Below are 16,015 nucleotides of genomic sequence, written 5' to 3' on the forward strand. Positions count from 1 at the left end.
CAGAAGTGGGGAGGCTGTGGCTTCCCCACTCAAGGCCACATGGGGCCCTCTAGGTCCTCAAGTGTGGCTCTTTGACTGAATCTAAATTTCATAGAACAAATCCTCATTTCTGGACAAGAATAAAAGAAAGAGAAAACTTATGCCTGAACTTGTAAGGGAGATGCCTCCCTAATTCAAACAGATATTGTCAGTTCCAACTTCCAGAAAAGAACAGAAATGATTCAAAGAGGTACAAAAAGTCAATATGCATGGTTTACATTGTGATGGCTCATTTAGTTATATCAGTTCTAGTCAGTTTTACTCATTGATGGAATATCATTTGACTCCCTATAGTGCCCTGAATGGGTGTTGTAGGTTTCTTGGAATAGGAACAATGGTTCCTAGGTTTCCTGAAATTCTGGCTGAGATTTTCAAGTACCTCAGCAAGAGTTTTCCTAGACACCATCCTCTATTAAAACGTAAGATACCATCTGAGATTTTATCAATTTAATTATCCCACAAATTAAATTCCTTTATTAAGTGTTTCAAATTAGAGAGGCCATGTGAATCTACCATCCCTTCTCACTGCTCCCACTAGGAACTTCTTGAGGGAATTTGATTTCCCTCTTCCTGTTTTTATTCATTTTAAGCAGAACCAGCACTTTATCTACCCTGTATGTAACTGTAATGTTATTTTTTTAAAGGTAGCAAGAGGAGACCCAGTTTTGGAAAAGGAATTTCAGCGCCTCAATTCAGAAGTTATCAATACACGAGTCTATCGAAAATTGGAAGAGGTGTTTCTCTTTCACCTATTTGACATGCTGGGGTTGGACATTTGTGTGTTTTTGTGTAGCATAACTGTTTTACTGACTCCTTTTTAAGGAGATATTTGGTTCAGTATTGTGTTAATATCCTTTCATTTTTTATTCAATCAATTAACAAACATTTACTAATTACCTACCATGTACCATGCATTATGCTAGATGCTGGGGAGCCAATAACAAAGCTAAAATAGTTCTATAATCAGAAACTTGTTATCGTCTATCAAAAGAGACAACATGTACATAGGTATATACATATATACACACATATACACATACATATACATATACACAAATATATACACATACATACAAATATATATGTACACATAAATACATATAATATACAGATATATACATACAGATATATAATATACACATAAATATATTTATACATATGCACACATATATACATATAGACACAAATATATATAATATACATATCACACACATATATACATATACATACAAATGTATTAATCATATACACATATATACATGTACATACATATACACACATACATTTATACCCACACACACACACACACACACGATACAAGTTGACTTGGAGGGGAAGGCAGTAACAGCTGGGGGAATCAGGAAAAGCTTCCTCTAGAAAGTGGTTCTTGAGCTAATCCTTTTAGCTATTCTAAAAGACAATGAGGAGAAAATCTGTTCCAGCCATGGGGGATAGCCAGTATAGAAGCCCAAAAACAGGAGACTAACTGTCTTCTATAAGGAAGAGTTAGAAAACCAGCTTGGCCAGACCACAGCATGTGTGGACAGAATGAGGTTTAATATGTCAGGAAAGGTAGACTAGGGCCAGATTGTGAAGTACTTTAAATGCCAACCAGAGGAGTTTAGATTTGATTCTAACATTGAGAGGAAACTACTAGAGTTGATTAAGTAATGAAATGATAATAGCTAGATTTGTGCTTTAGGAAAATTACTTTGGCAGCTGTGTAGAGGATAGATTGAAATAGAAAGAGACCCGAGGGAGGTTGAGCAGCTAGAAGGCTATTACAGTACTCTAGCTAGCAAGGGGTGATAAGAGCCTGTACTGAGGGGCAGAAGGGAGATGGTGGCAAGATATGTAGAAGCAGAAATGACAAAGACTGACAAGTGAGTGGATGTATGCAGTGAGAGTGAGCAGTTGAAGTTGCAAAGTTGGATAAATGAAAGAATGGTGGTGTCCTTAACAGAAATGGAGGAAGTAAAGCGGGGTGAGTTTAAGGGGAAACATATTAAGTTCAATTAAACTGAACATCTGTAGGAGCCATTTAAAGGACATCCAGTTTGAAAATGTCTAGTGGGTAACTAATGTCTTGGGAATACAACTCCATAGAGAACTTAAGAGTTGGAAATATGGATCTGGGATTAGCATAATTCTAATAATTAAACTCATAATAACCAGTTAGTTCACTTAGAGAGAGTTTATTTATTTTTTTTTTATTAATTTTTTTATTTTTTTAATGTTTAACAATCACTGCCATACAATTGCGATTTTATCCCTCCCCACCCACCCCCCACTACCTCCCTCCCTCCCCACGACTGCATACAATTCTGTATAGATTCTACATATACTTTCCTATTGAGTATATTTTCACTATAGTCATGCTGTGTAGTCAGACTAAGATAAATGAAAGAATCCGTATAACAAATCAGAACATGATACACAAACAGATACACATACACAAACATGATCTGCTACATTATGTGAGTGACTTCCATATTTCTCTCTCTGAGTGTGGAAGGCATTTTGCCTTGAGGTCCACCATTGGGATTTTTTTTTTTTTTCAGAAGTTCTTGTGTTATTACAAAAATCTAAGTCTACCAGAAAAAACTCTCACACACTGTGGTTGTTGCTGTGCATAAAGTTCTCCTGGTTCTGCTCCTTTCACTCAGCATCAGGTCATATAAGTCCTTCCAGGCCTCTCTGAAGTCTTCTTGTTCATCATTTCTTATGGCACAATAGTACTCCATTACATTCATATACCATAATTTATTCAGCCATTCCCCAATTGATGGACATCCCCTTGACTTCCAGTTTTTGGCAACTACATAGAGTGCTGCTATAAATATTTTTGTACATGTGGGACCCTTTCCCATTTTTATGATCTCTTGGGGATATAGTCCTAGTAGTGATATTGCTGGGTCAAAGGGTATGCACATTTTTGTAGCCCTTTGGGCATAGTTCCAAATTGCTCTCCAGAATGGTTGGATGCGCTCACAGCTCCACCAACAATGAATTAGTGTTCCAACTCTCCCACATCCTCTCCAGCATTTATCATTTTCTTGTTCTGTCATGTTTGCCAATCTTATAGGTGTGATGTGGTACCTTAGAGAGAGTTTAAATAGGAAAGGGTAGGAAAATGAAAGGAAAGGAAAGGAGAAGAGAAGACAGCCCAGAACACAACCTTGAAGTCTACCCATAATTAAGGGATGTCATATGGATGATGGTGCCTCACAGGAGACTGAGGAAGACTGGTCAGACAAGTAGGAGGAGAACCAAGAAAGAATGGTGTCATGAAAAGGCAGAAAGAGGAGAATACCCAGGAGGAAGGAGGATGGTCATCAGTTTCAGATGCTGCAGAAAGGTCAAGAAGAGTGAGGATTGAGAAAAGAGCTTTATCTCCTAAGCTCCGATGTGTCCCTGATCTCCTCTGCCCTAACAGTTTCACAGAGCAAGATTCTAGTGAGAGGTCATGTATGGGAAGGTATTTTGAAAACTTAAAAATTCCATACAAATATGAAATGTTCTTATTCACCGACTTTATACATATGTGTATACATGTCAGTTTCTATCCCTGACCCTCTCCCTCACTTCCCACTGTGATGTCACAAGTTCTCTACAAAATGTCCACACCCAGAAGTCCCTGGTCACTTGACACTTAACATGTTGAAAATGGAGCTCTTTGTAGTCCTCAAGTTTTTTTCTCTCTTACTTTTCCTTATGCCTCTCTGAGTTTTGTACCCTTTGAATTATTTTGAATTTCTTTTCTCCTTCATCCTCACATCTGGTCAGCACAAATCTTTCCCAGTTCTTATCCCCCAAGGCCAGCCAGACTTACTCTTTCTTTTCTACTCCCAAAGCCTCCATCATAATCTTAGCCTTCCTTAATGCATATCTACACTACTACAGTGTCTTAATGATCTTCTTGTCTCTAGATTACCTTTGTGCACTGATACCAGAATACATTTCCCATCATTTCTCTTATGCCATTCTCAAGCTTAAGAACCTCTAATGGCTTCCTATTAGATATTATATCAATTTCTTTCACCAATTCAGTTAAATTTCATTAGCATTTATAAGTACCTACTATGTACAAGATACCATGCTGGGCACCAGAGATGCAAAGTCAAAAATCAAAAGTAGTTCTTTTCCTGAAGGAGCTTACATTCAATTCAGAATTTGGATGGATACAACCTTTAAGCAGATAAGTAAACATAACATAATTTGAGGACAGAGAAATTACTAACAATTAGGGGATCATGACATGGACATGGCACCTGAATTTAGTGTGTTAGGAATAAAAGGATTCTAAGAGAATGAGGTGAGGCAGCTGTAAATTCCAGACACAGAGGAACATCAAGTGGGCCCATTTACCTGGAATGGAGATTGCATGATGGGCATTGATCTGAAGTATCTGGAAAGATAGGTTTGAGTTGGGCTTTAAATGACTTTAAACCTCAAGCTAAAGAGTGTATTTTATCCTGGAGACAATAGGGAATCACTGAAGATTCTTGAGTAAGGTAGGGACATGGTCAGATCTTTGGTATAGGAAGAAGACTCTATGTGGAGGTATTTTGGAAAAAGAGGCAGGAGCAGAAAAGCCATTTAGAAAAGTCACAATTGTACATGTTAGGGGAAAGAAGCACTTGAAGTAGGATGGAAGACATGAGTGGAGAGAAAAGGAATGAATGTTAGCTAATGTTGAGCCAGAATCAGTAAAACATAACAACTGATTGACTTTTAGTGGAGGTGGGGCATGAGGAGAATGGAAATGAGGAAGAGTCAAGGATGACCGTTTTTAGGCCAAGCCAATCTTAATATCTATAACATGTCCTACTTGCTGTTGTATCTTTGCCATTCATCATTTCAAGAACATCATCTTCTGTTATTCTATATCTGTTACTTTTTGTCAAGATCTAACTCAAAGTTTACCTGCTTCAAAAATTCTTTTCTGACTAATCTCAACCCATTTGAGTCATTTCACATCTCTTTGCACTTCTGTATGAAATGTATTTTGTAAAGAAAACATTTGCAAATTCTAATAAGACTGGGGTCCCTTCTCTGACCATCAGAACTCTTGTGCTTACTTTCTGCCCTCCTGTAGCTATATTCCTCTCATTTTTATGTTTGTAAGTGTTTCTTAGTTACATATATCACACACACACACATATATATACATTTACACACATATACATATACACATATACATATGTGTTGGTCATCCTCAGTAAAATTATAAGGTCCTCAAGACCAGAGATTATATCTTCCTATTTTTGTCTTCTCCTGTCTGACTGATTTCCTCCCAATGCTATGCATACCATTTGATGCTTAATCAATGCTCTTTGGATAAGATGGATTAATGAATGGATCAGTTAATATTAATCTGGCTTGCAGTATGAGAAATAATCATTTTCAGAATTTTTCTTCCCTACAGAAAGCCCCAGAATTTTCCCCTAAATTTGATCTTCTTGTTAATAATCCTTGGCTGAAGAAATATATGAGGCAAAAGAGATTCCAACAAGCAGCCCGAAAGGTAAGGTCTGTAGCCAACATGTTGGAATAGGAATCTTTTAATCATCAGCACAGAGAAACTGTGCAACTGGTGTAATGTATTTTTGTTTGGTTTATTTCTAGAGAAAACAATTCTGAATTTGAAGCAGAGAGTCTAGACTGTTCTCTCAGTTCACCTGTACAGATTTCTAATGGACTTGGCATTAGAGTACACCTTTCTGCCCTGTTCTAGCTCTTTTCATGGTCATTCATTTTCTCAGAAAGTATGCTTTATCAAATAACTCTTCTACTCAAAAACTTTCAGTTGGTTTCCTATTCCCTATAGCATAAAATCCAAATTACTCAATTTTGTATTCAAGACCCTCTACAATCTGACCCCATACTTGTCTCTCTTGGTTCATCTAGCTATTCTCCCATCATTACACTGCATCGAATTTCATTTGTTAAGAGCCTCATTAATTTTTTTTAAATTAATATTCTAGACCACATTATGGGTGGCTTTCAACAGTAATTAGGATGTCCAGAAGAGAAAAGGATTTGAGATGCCTGTAACACCCTGTGTGAATGTCCAATACAGAGTTAGAAATGAGGGACTGAAGATCAGAAGAGAGGCTAGAGCTGGATGTATAGAGCTAGTAATCACCGATATATAGATGATAATTGAACTAATGAGATTATTAAGCGAGACCACATAAAAAGAAAAGAGAGTCTTGGTCAGAGCTTTAGGAGATACCCATAATTAGGGGGCATGCCAGAAAAGGAATAATCATCGGGTAGGAGGAGAATCAAGAGATGGCAATGTCATAAACACCCAGAGAGGAAAAGCATGAAGGAGGAGAAGGTGTCATCAGCTGCAGAGAGTTCTAGGAAAATGAGTGTTGAGAAAAAGCCATTAGAGTTAACAACTAGGACATCACTAGTAAATTTGGAGAAGTCATTTTCTCAGAGAGTTGAGAAGAGAATACGAGAAGTAGAAGGTTGTAGATGACTTTTGTCTGACAATTCGTTATATGGACCCAGAAGGAGAAGCCAATTTCAATTTTCAGCTGTAGTTACTCATTCAAAGTACCTAATAACCTATTTATTTTAACTTGTTTTGTTTATATTTCTAATTATCCTTCATATTTTCATTGTAAGCAATAAGGATGGTACAGTAGTGCTTCCCGTTATATAAGAACTATACATCCCAAATAAATAAAAACCAATATTATAGACCATAACTCAATAACAGCATTCCTACAGTTTGAAAACGAGGGCTTTTGGTTTTATTGGCCATTTGAAAGTATCTCTTCATTGGACTCAAAGTTTCTTCCAACTCTTAAAAATTCTATTTGTTACTCTATGATCTGTGATATCATCATTATGGAGTCTTCTTCCATGGACATAGATCACAACCCCTTTGTGATTTGATAGGTAGTCATTAAGAGTTGTTTTCGTCCAAAAAAAATTTGAGAGCCTTAAAGCTACCCTGGTGATAGACCTCAATAAACTGTTTCTTATATCAGCGGTATCAAGTTCAAATAGAAATGAATCCCTGTGGCCACATATTGACTTAGAAAAGTACAAATTAACATTATTTATGGTGTACTACATTTTTATTTATTTTGATAAGAATTTCCCAATTTCATTTTTATCTGGGTTAGGCTGCTCAGAAGTATATTGTGGGCTGCATTCATGTTTGACACATCTATCTTAGAAAATAGACTTTGCTTGCATAGCATTAGAACACTCAGACTCATCTCCTTGTCATAATGAAACATGAATTAGGTGATTAAAGTGGGGTGGGATAAGGTAGGATTCAATTCTGCTTCAATTTTTCTCTATTCAAACAAAAAAAAACCTTTGAGAATAAAGCATATATTCACAAAATCAGAATCTCAGAATTGAAAGGGGCCACAAAGGTCTGCCTAACTAATAGTCCTGTAAAGGATTCCTCTCCCCAGTAAATGAACTTTACCTGAAGACCTCTAGTAAGGGATACCTACTACATCTTAAGGTAGTCCATTCCATTTTTAAATAGCTCTAATTTGTAGGAACTTTATCCTTATATCAAGTCTAAATTTGACACTACCTACAACTTCCACATTTTGCCCCTAGTTCTTCTGTCTAAAACCAAAAAGAACAAGTCTAAAGTCAGGTCTCTTTTCTACATGACAGTCCTTCAAATGCCTGAAGACATTTTTTGAGTATCACCTTCTTTCCTTCCAAAACTCTAAACATTACCTCTTTTTTCTTAACCAATCCTGACAATTACAATAACAGTTTATAATCTCAAGCTTCCTCACTGAATTTTCTGGACACTTTCTAGCTTGTTGTTATTTTTCCTAAAATACTGTGCCCAGAACTAAGCATAGAACTTCAGATGTGCTTGGACCTGGTCATGGTGCTATGATCCTATCACCTCTTGTGGTCTGGACACAATGTTTTCTAAAGGCAGTTGCTTTTTCCCTGCTGTGTCATATCATTGACTCATCTCCACTTCAATTCTTCTTTTAATTTATAGGTCAAGTCTTAAGTTGGAGAGTGACTAAATTGTAACATATAAATTGAATGCCAAATTTGACATGTCCCAATTATTAATTTGAAAACTTTTTTTTATATTTCTAGCTCCTGATTCGGAAAAGATTGCATAAAATGTTAAATGATCTTCATAAAATAGATAAACAAATGATACTGAGAAAGTTTGAAGAAGAACGAAAAACAGGTTTGGCTAAAACTATATTTATGCAAATAGAGTACGTGTCCATCACATCCTCTAGGAGTGAAGGTCCTTTATGCTGACAACATCCATTAAAAATATTGTAAATAATTATAAATCATGCAAAGCCTAGTCATATCTAGTTACAGCTGGTCATGACAAAGGCACCACCTTCTATGCATAACTTTCATTTCATGTAATATCAGATACAGTAAGTAAGGGCAATTTGGTATAATAGAGAAAGTGACGGACATGGAGTCCAGAGATTTGAGTTTGAATCTCTAATATTAGTCAATGTTAGATATGTGATCCTGGGAAAGGGAACAAGCATTTATTAAGTACCTTTTATGTGCCAGGCACTGCGCCAAGCACTTTACAGATATTTTCTCACTTGATCCTTCCAACACCTACAAGGTAGGTGCTGTTATGATCCTCATTTTATAGTTGAGGACCAGGTAAGTGACTTGCTCAGGATCACACAACTAGTAAGGATCTAAGACTGAATTTGAACTCAGGTCATCCTAATGCCAGACCCAGTGCTCTATCCACTGGGTCACTTTGATGCCTCATGATGTAATATAGTAGTAACTACATCACAAGCTTGTGAAATCAAATAAAATGATGTATCTACAACACTCTGTAAATCTCAAAGACCTATGTAAACATCAAGTATCATCATCATCATCATCATTACTATTATTATCATAGTAATCTCTTTGTCTGATGTCCTAAAAACCATGCCTTCTATGTTATTTCTTCTTTGACGCTGACATTGCTAATAAAAGAGATGTGCCTTTGCTAACAAGGAGTCACTGTGCCTGTAAATAAATAGAGATCTACAGAAAATATTTTTAAGCACTCATATTCTCTATGCCCTAGCAAAGACAGAGTGTACATTGGTCAGGAGAGCATCTATTGAGAGTAAAGTTTACCATTTCAAAATGGGGATGGGGGGAAATGTGTGTGTTTTGGGTGGGGAGGAATTTTTTTTTTGTATTTCTTCTCAAAATAGATTAGAGAAAATAGGAGGCAATGTAGTATGGTGAAAAGAGTACTGTCTCTATAGAGTTGGAGGACCTGTGTTAAAATCTTGCCTCTGTTGCTTGTGTGACTTTGAGCAAATTATTGACCTCTCTGGTTCAGTTTCCTGATCTGCAAAATGGGAAGGTTTGACTAGATGGCCTCTGACATCCTTTTTAACTCTAAGTTTATGGTCCTATTGTGTTACATTGCAATTAGAGGAATGGAATGTGAGAAATTTATATGAATGTATATAGTATTTTAAGAAACATAATAGAAAGAGCATTGTTAGTAGACCATATTTCTAGTCCCAAGTGTGTTGCTACTAATTCATTTATGACCATGAGCAAAAGTTACTTTACCTCAGTGAGCCTCAGTTCCTCATCTGTCAAATAAGGAAACTAGAGTAGATTATTTAAATTCACATTAACACAAAGCTGGAAGTAACCTTAGAGATCATCTGATCCAGCTTCTTCATTTGATGGATACGGAAACTGAGACTAAAAGGTGAAGTGTGTGATTCACTGTAGCTCATGCTTTGCAAAGACTGCTTTCTAACTCTTAAGGGTCTATGATTTCTATTTCCCATCACAGAGTTTGGATCAAAATCCATCTTTCCATTTGCTGTAAGTCTAGATGAATCTATCCTTCATTTTCATTTGACAAGACAGCAAGTATTGCCTTTTCAGTTTCCTTCACATTCTTCTGATCAGAAGTCTGATGAACTGGTAGGTAGAAAGTATATTTGCAGAAGTTTTGGGACATATAAATGCTGCATAACTAAACAAATGGATGTACATTTCTCATCCTTTGATATTTGGAATATGATCAACAAGCCATTGTAAATTAACCCTCCAGCAGAGTCCCACACTAATGCCTCATTGTGGCACTGAAGTGGCCTGGGTTGTCCCTGGCTCTATGGGTTGAGCATAAACAGGCCCTACAAAGATGGAGGGATATTGATTTAGAGACCCAGTGATGGTCTATTTTCTAAGGACTAGCCTAGGAAAATTCAGAGACTCCTTGCTAGGTTGTCTTCCTACCATTGAATTTTTTTGGTCATTGTAACTCTTGGAGACAATCTGCTAAAGAAGGTTGCGCCTCATACCCATTGTTTTATTAGCAAGGAAATATACACAGACATCATTGAACTCATAGATTATTGATATATTAAAGTTCAGGTTAACCTACTCAATAAAAATAACTAACTATAAATAATCAAATGCCCATCACATCTTTCACGGTGATTAGCACTGGCTCAAGAATGCCTTGTCTAGGCTAGAGTTACTCCACTTCACTCTTAATATCCTCATCTGAAAAACCTGGAAAGACTTATATGAACTGATGCTGAATGAAATAAGCAGAACCAGGAGAACACTGTACAGAGTAACAGCCATAGTGTGCAAGGAATGTTTCTAATAGACTTAGCCCTTCCCAGCAATGCAAGAACCTAAAATATTTCCAAAGGATTCTTGATAGAAGACGCTATCCACAGCCAGAGAAAGAACTATGGAGTTGGAATACAAAGGGAAGCAGACTATTTTCTCTTTTGTTATGTTTTGTTTTTTTTCTCATGGTTTCTCCCATTTTACTTCTTCTATGCAACATGACTAATATGAAAATGTGTTTAATAAGAATGTATATGTAGAACCCATATAAGATTGCATGCTGTCTTAGAGAGGGAGGGAGGAAGGGGAGAAAATTTAAAATTTATGGAAGTGATTGTTGAAAACTGAAAACAAATAAATTAATTTTTAAAATCCTCATCTGAACAGTAAAAATGATACAAAATTTGAGCGAAAGAACCTTCAAAAATTGATTATCCTATGAAATTCATGTTTAAAAGCATAATAGCCAGGGGAAATATTTCCATATTTGCTTAGTGTTGATGAAATTACATTTATGTCATTAATTCTGTAAATTTCAGGCTCCTAATGGACTTGGACTGGTACCCATTAAATCATCCGAGGTCCAAATAAGACAATGTCACCAGTTTCTTAACTTGCAGGTTGGTCACATTTCATGAAACATCTTGTCAATGTGTTGTTTAAACTACATAAGGAGTTTTATTGATGAAAACAGCAACAAAATATTCTGGAATTAATCAAGAATGATTTCATCCTTTTAGCTAGCAAATGGATCACACATTACACCTCCAGGTTATCATTCTATTATTTATCTCTCTATCCTGCTGTCCTTTTATTATGACTAAGAGCCATTGTAGCATATTGGGTAAGGAGCTAGTCTTGGAGTCAGGAAAACACAGGTTCAATTCTCCTTGCCTTGGATAACTTAACCTCTCTGTGACCTACACGATTCTCTGAGACTATAGGTGCCAATCAACAGTCTGCATCAACAGAGGAGTTTTCACACCAATGAAACCACTGGTCTGGACTAATAAAAAAAGGATGTGATTGAACCATAAAATGATAGGAGTTGTTAATTTTTTGTTATTTCTAGAGTTTGGTCTCCTTAGTCATACTACATATTATCTGTGTATGAAGTCAGTGGAACTGTATGTTACAGATTTTATGGAAACAATGAAATATAATTAGCATATGTGACCATCACGTAGCTATAAAATGACTATCATTCCATCCCCAGATGTGTTGCACTAAATCACCATTCATCGTATTTCTCTTAAGCTGACCTTTGTCCATAAGTATCATCAGGACTTTCAGGAAAGATTAAGAATGATAAATTAAATTGAAGAATGTTCAAGTTCACTTACATCTTGCATTTCAGTATGTTTTATTCTTTGTTTTTCAGGTTCCTCAAGTTTACAGTATCATGGGGTACAAACCATATTGTATCCAGCAGTGCTCATGGAGTTATAAATCTCAAAAACTTGCTCGACCTCTAAAACAGGGAGCTATGGTAATATGTCAAAATCTCTAATAATCACTTTCAATTATAATTTTAACATGTCATTCTAGAGCCTAAAATAACTCATTTTTTGGTAATAATTTATTATAAATTTAACACTTAAGAGCATTATAAGTAAATTTGATTAATAATGATTAACATTTTAACTAATTTATTTGTGGTGAGACAATTGGGGTTAAGGGACTTGCCCAGGGTCATGCAGCTGGTAAGTGTCTGAAGCCAGGTTTGAACTCAGGTCCTCCTGACTCCAGGTCAGGTGCTCCATACACTGTGCCACCTAGCTGCCTTCCCCCTATCCCCCAATTTTACTAGTTTGTAAGGTATTATAACATTTTGTTCACTCCATCTTGGTGTCCATCAGAATTTTTTGCTCATCCATTAATTCTCATTCACTTTTCCCCTTTTATGGTCATAATTTATGTTCTTCTGACATATTTTTTTCTTTGCATTATTTTTAAGTATCTTTCCAGATTTATTCATATTCATAATTCTCAACTGCACTATCATATTCCTTTATATTAATCTCCCACAATTTATTTAATAACTTCCATATTGCAGGACATTTAAGTTGCTTCTTGTGTGTATGTGTATGTGTATATATGTGTGTGCATGCATGTGTGTGTACGTGCAATTACAAATAATGCTTTGGGAAAAATCTTTGAAGCTTTGTTTTGTTTTGAATAACATTTTCAAGGCATATTCTTAACAATGAATTTATTGGGTCTAAGGTTTATGAATACTTTTGGCACTTTCACTGCATACTGCCATATTGCTTGCTGTATAAATTCTGAGAATTTACAATTCTGCTGGCAGTGTTTCTCCAAAATGCTGCCAGCAGTGAGTTTTGCTGCTTTAGTTATTTTTATTCATTTGATAGGGGTGAGGTGGCCCCTCTATGCACTCTTTAAATATTAGTAACGTTGAGCATTTTCACATTATTGTGAATAATTTATGTTTTCTTTTTTGAAAATTATCTGTTCCTATCCTTTGATCATTTTTCTGTCATGGATTGGAAGTTACCTTTGTGAGTTTTTAAATGTCAATTATATACTTTGGATAGCAATTTTTTAATCTGTCATGTGCCATAATGAATTATGGTTCATCAGAAAAATGTATAATGGCTGATCAGGCAGCAACCATCTTTGTCAAATTCATGGGAGAAAAAGGATTAGTCACATAGAATGGGCAAGCATGGATGGGTACAATCTGTATCATTGGAGGGAAAAGTCTACATTGATGAGATCACGCTTCCTCTGAAATACTTTTTCTTCCAAAAAGTTTTAATGTAATTAAGCACATCGGAAAAAACAGCAGGGCAAAATGGATAGAGTGGTAGACTTGGAGTCAGGAAGAACTGGGTTTCAGTCCCCACCTCTAACACTTACTAGCTTTGTGACCACGGCAAATCACTTAAAGTCTTTAACCCTCAGGCAGTTCTCTGAGTTTTAGATGGGTTGCACCGGCAGCTAGGTGGTGCAGTGGATAGAGCACCAGTGCAGGAGTCAGTTCAAATCTCACCTCAGACACTTGACACTCACTAGTTGTGTGACCTTCGGCAAGTCACTTAACCCCAATTGCCTCGTCCTGGGTCATCTCCAGTCATCCTGATGAATATCTAGTCACTGAATTCAGATGGCTCTGGAGGAGAAGTGAGGCTGGTGACCTGCACAGCCCTCCCTCACTCAAAACAAAGTCAAGTGCTAGTCATGTCATCATTTCTGTGATGGCATGATCTTCTTTGGCAATGAAGGACGAACACACAGATGGGTTGCAATCTGCATCAGAGAAGGAAGTTGAAATCGTGGGTCCTCAATGTTTTGACAAGTTTATCTATCTTGTCCATAATAATTTTTTCTTTCTGTTGAATAGAAAATAATATACCTTTTCACAGTTGAGATACCATTAAGCTGAAATTCTTGAAAGTCTTTTTTAAGATATATCCAAGTATGTTGATTAAATAATAAATCTTTTCTCCAATTTTCTTTAACACTATTTTTGGTCATTTTAAAGGAGATAACTCCTGTGGTGCCATCACAGCAATCTGAAGACAACACATTGTCCTATGGAAAGTTATCACTTTTGAATCTGACCCCCCCTGACGCTCTGCTCAAACCTCCGTTCTATCATCCACTCTGTGTTTTTGTAAGTAAAAACAGCAGAAATGTGGCCTCATTGTGCCTCATTGCATTTCAGTCATTTCTTCAGGAGAAAACAAAAAGAATTGGTTTTTCTTAAGCAAATTAGCCATTGCTGATGTTTGAAATTGTGTACTGATGATTGATTTTTAAGAGGATTTCCTTCAGCTTCTCCACCATTAATAACTCCAGGGTTCTTTTGATTCAGACAGCACCTTTAGAGGAATACTCTGGCTGGGTCACTCTGGCAGGAGATTGGTGAGATGCCACCAGAGTTAGCAAAGTTAACCTTTCCCACTTTATTTCTTGAAGGTCACACAGCTGGAAGAATGTTAGAAGTGATAGGGACCATCAAGTTCATAGTCTGACCCACTCTTTTTCAGATGAGGAATCTGAGGCCCCTCAGAGAAGTGAATGCACCACACAATACTGTGATAAATCCAGCCTGTGTTGACATCACTGAGAAAATAACTATATGTCAGAGAACTGAAATCATGCTATTTGTACAATTGTTCAGAATCAACATCTGCCAGTACCAACTGATGCTCACAGTGAGTCAGAGTTATGGTCATGGCAGATGAGAGTTTCCCCTAGACTTTTTTTTTTGCTATTATTTTTTGGGGGGAGGGAGGGGCTTTGGGCAGCTTGGTTTTTTTTAATCTTTATTTGCATAAATCAAAGACATCATTTAAGGAATATTTTAACAGAAATAGTCATCTTCTAGCCAATAAAAAGTTGAAAGTCATAATGATTTATGGGGAGGAGGGGAGATTACAGTAAACCCTATTCTCTAATGTTAAATATGAGATTTTGAATTGAACTAATTAATTCTGCTGCTGTTCCTCAGAGGAGGAATACATTTTTGGAAACTACTGAAGCATAGCAGAGAGTGTTTTCAAAGGAATCAAGAATAAAAGATGATTTGACAATAATAGATCAAGGGAAAAAAACACAGACAACCTTGATTAAAAGGATTTTATCATTAAAAATTTTTCAGAATAAATACAAATTACAGAAATTGTACACAGCCAACTGTTATCAAGTATTAACATTTACTATATTTTGTTTAGCTCGTGTGTCATTTTAGGAGATTGTATAATCAATCTCCTGTTACAAAAAATAATTACAAACCTTAATGGATCTCAGTTGCTTTTATGAATATAAGTAACAAACCTTCAAACTAAACAATATTTTAAATCGAAAAATATACTCATTCTAAAATAGTTTGGTTAACTAACATTTCGGTGACATGTATATACGCTAATTTTTCTATAGGAAATCTTTACTGAAATTCTTGAAACTTATATTAAACATAATTAAAAACAAGGTCAACGTGCTTAGAAATCATTATAAGAATCAGAAAATGCTACTTAGTAATTAACAGTTACCTGCTTTGAAATATTAAACAAAATAAAGTATTTCCTGAAATAGATTTTCGATATTCCAGTTGGCCCTCCCATCTTGCAAGTAAGAACTTCCCACAAATAAAAGTGTCAGTGTAGTTTCCTTTAGGGGTTAATTGTGGTTAAGTTCCTTTTTTTCCCAGTGTTACCACAGGATTATAAAGAGAGCTGGATACATAGGATTTGTATTTCAAATCAGGTTGGAAATGAAATTAAATGATCCACAGATCTGCAGGTAAAAAAGACTTATTTGTGGTCAATTGCTACAATAAAAAGATATAATTAACTATTTTACAGATAAATACTTTGAAACACTAATAAATTGCTAA

At 36.0% G+C, this 16,015-nt stretch overlaps 1 protein-coding gene across 5 annotated transcripts in view; it reads left to right on the forward strand.

The window, feature by feature from the left end:
* The window catches only part of CFAP221 (cilia and flagella associated protein 221), a 104,652-nt gene that overhangs the window by 57,983 nt on the left and 30,654 nt on the right, over window positions 1–16,015 (forward strand). For 4 of the 5 annotated variants that reach the window (XM_072613339.1, XM_072613338.1, XM_072613340.1 and 1 more), the window contains 7 exons: window positions 684–773; window positions 5,450–5,566; window positions 8,152–8,248; window positions 9,857–9,990; window positions 11,190–11,270; window positions 12,032–12,139; window positions 14,159–14,290. In XM_072613339.1, coding sequence (XP_072469440.1) covers window positions 684–773; window positions 5,450–5,566; window positions 8,152–8,248; window positions 9,857–9,990; window positions 11,190–11,270; window positions 12,032–12,139; window positions 14,159–14,290 — 759 coding nt within the window. The remainder of the gene's footprint in view (window positions 1–683; window positions 774–5,449; window positions 5,567–8,151; window positions 8,249–9,856; window positions 9,991–11,189; window positions 11,271–12,031; window positions 12,140–14,158; window positions 14,291–16,015) is intronic. The other variant, XM_072613341.1, reaches the window with a different exon arrangement.

Source organism: Notamacropus eugenii, chromosome 5, assembly GCF_028372415.1.
Source record: "Notamacropus eugenii isolate mMacEug1 chromosome 5, mMacEug1.pri_v2, whole genome shotgun sequence".
NCBI lineage: Eukaryota > Metazoa > Chordata > Mammalia > Diprotodontia > Macropodidae > Notamacropus > Notamacropus eugenii.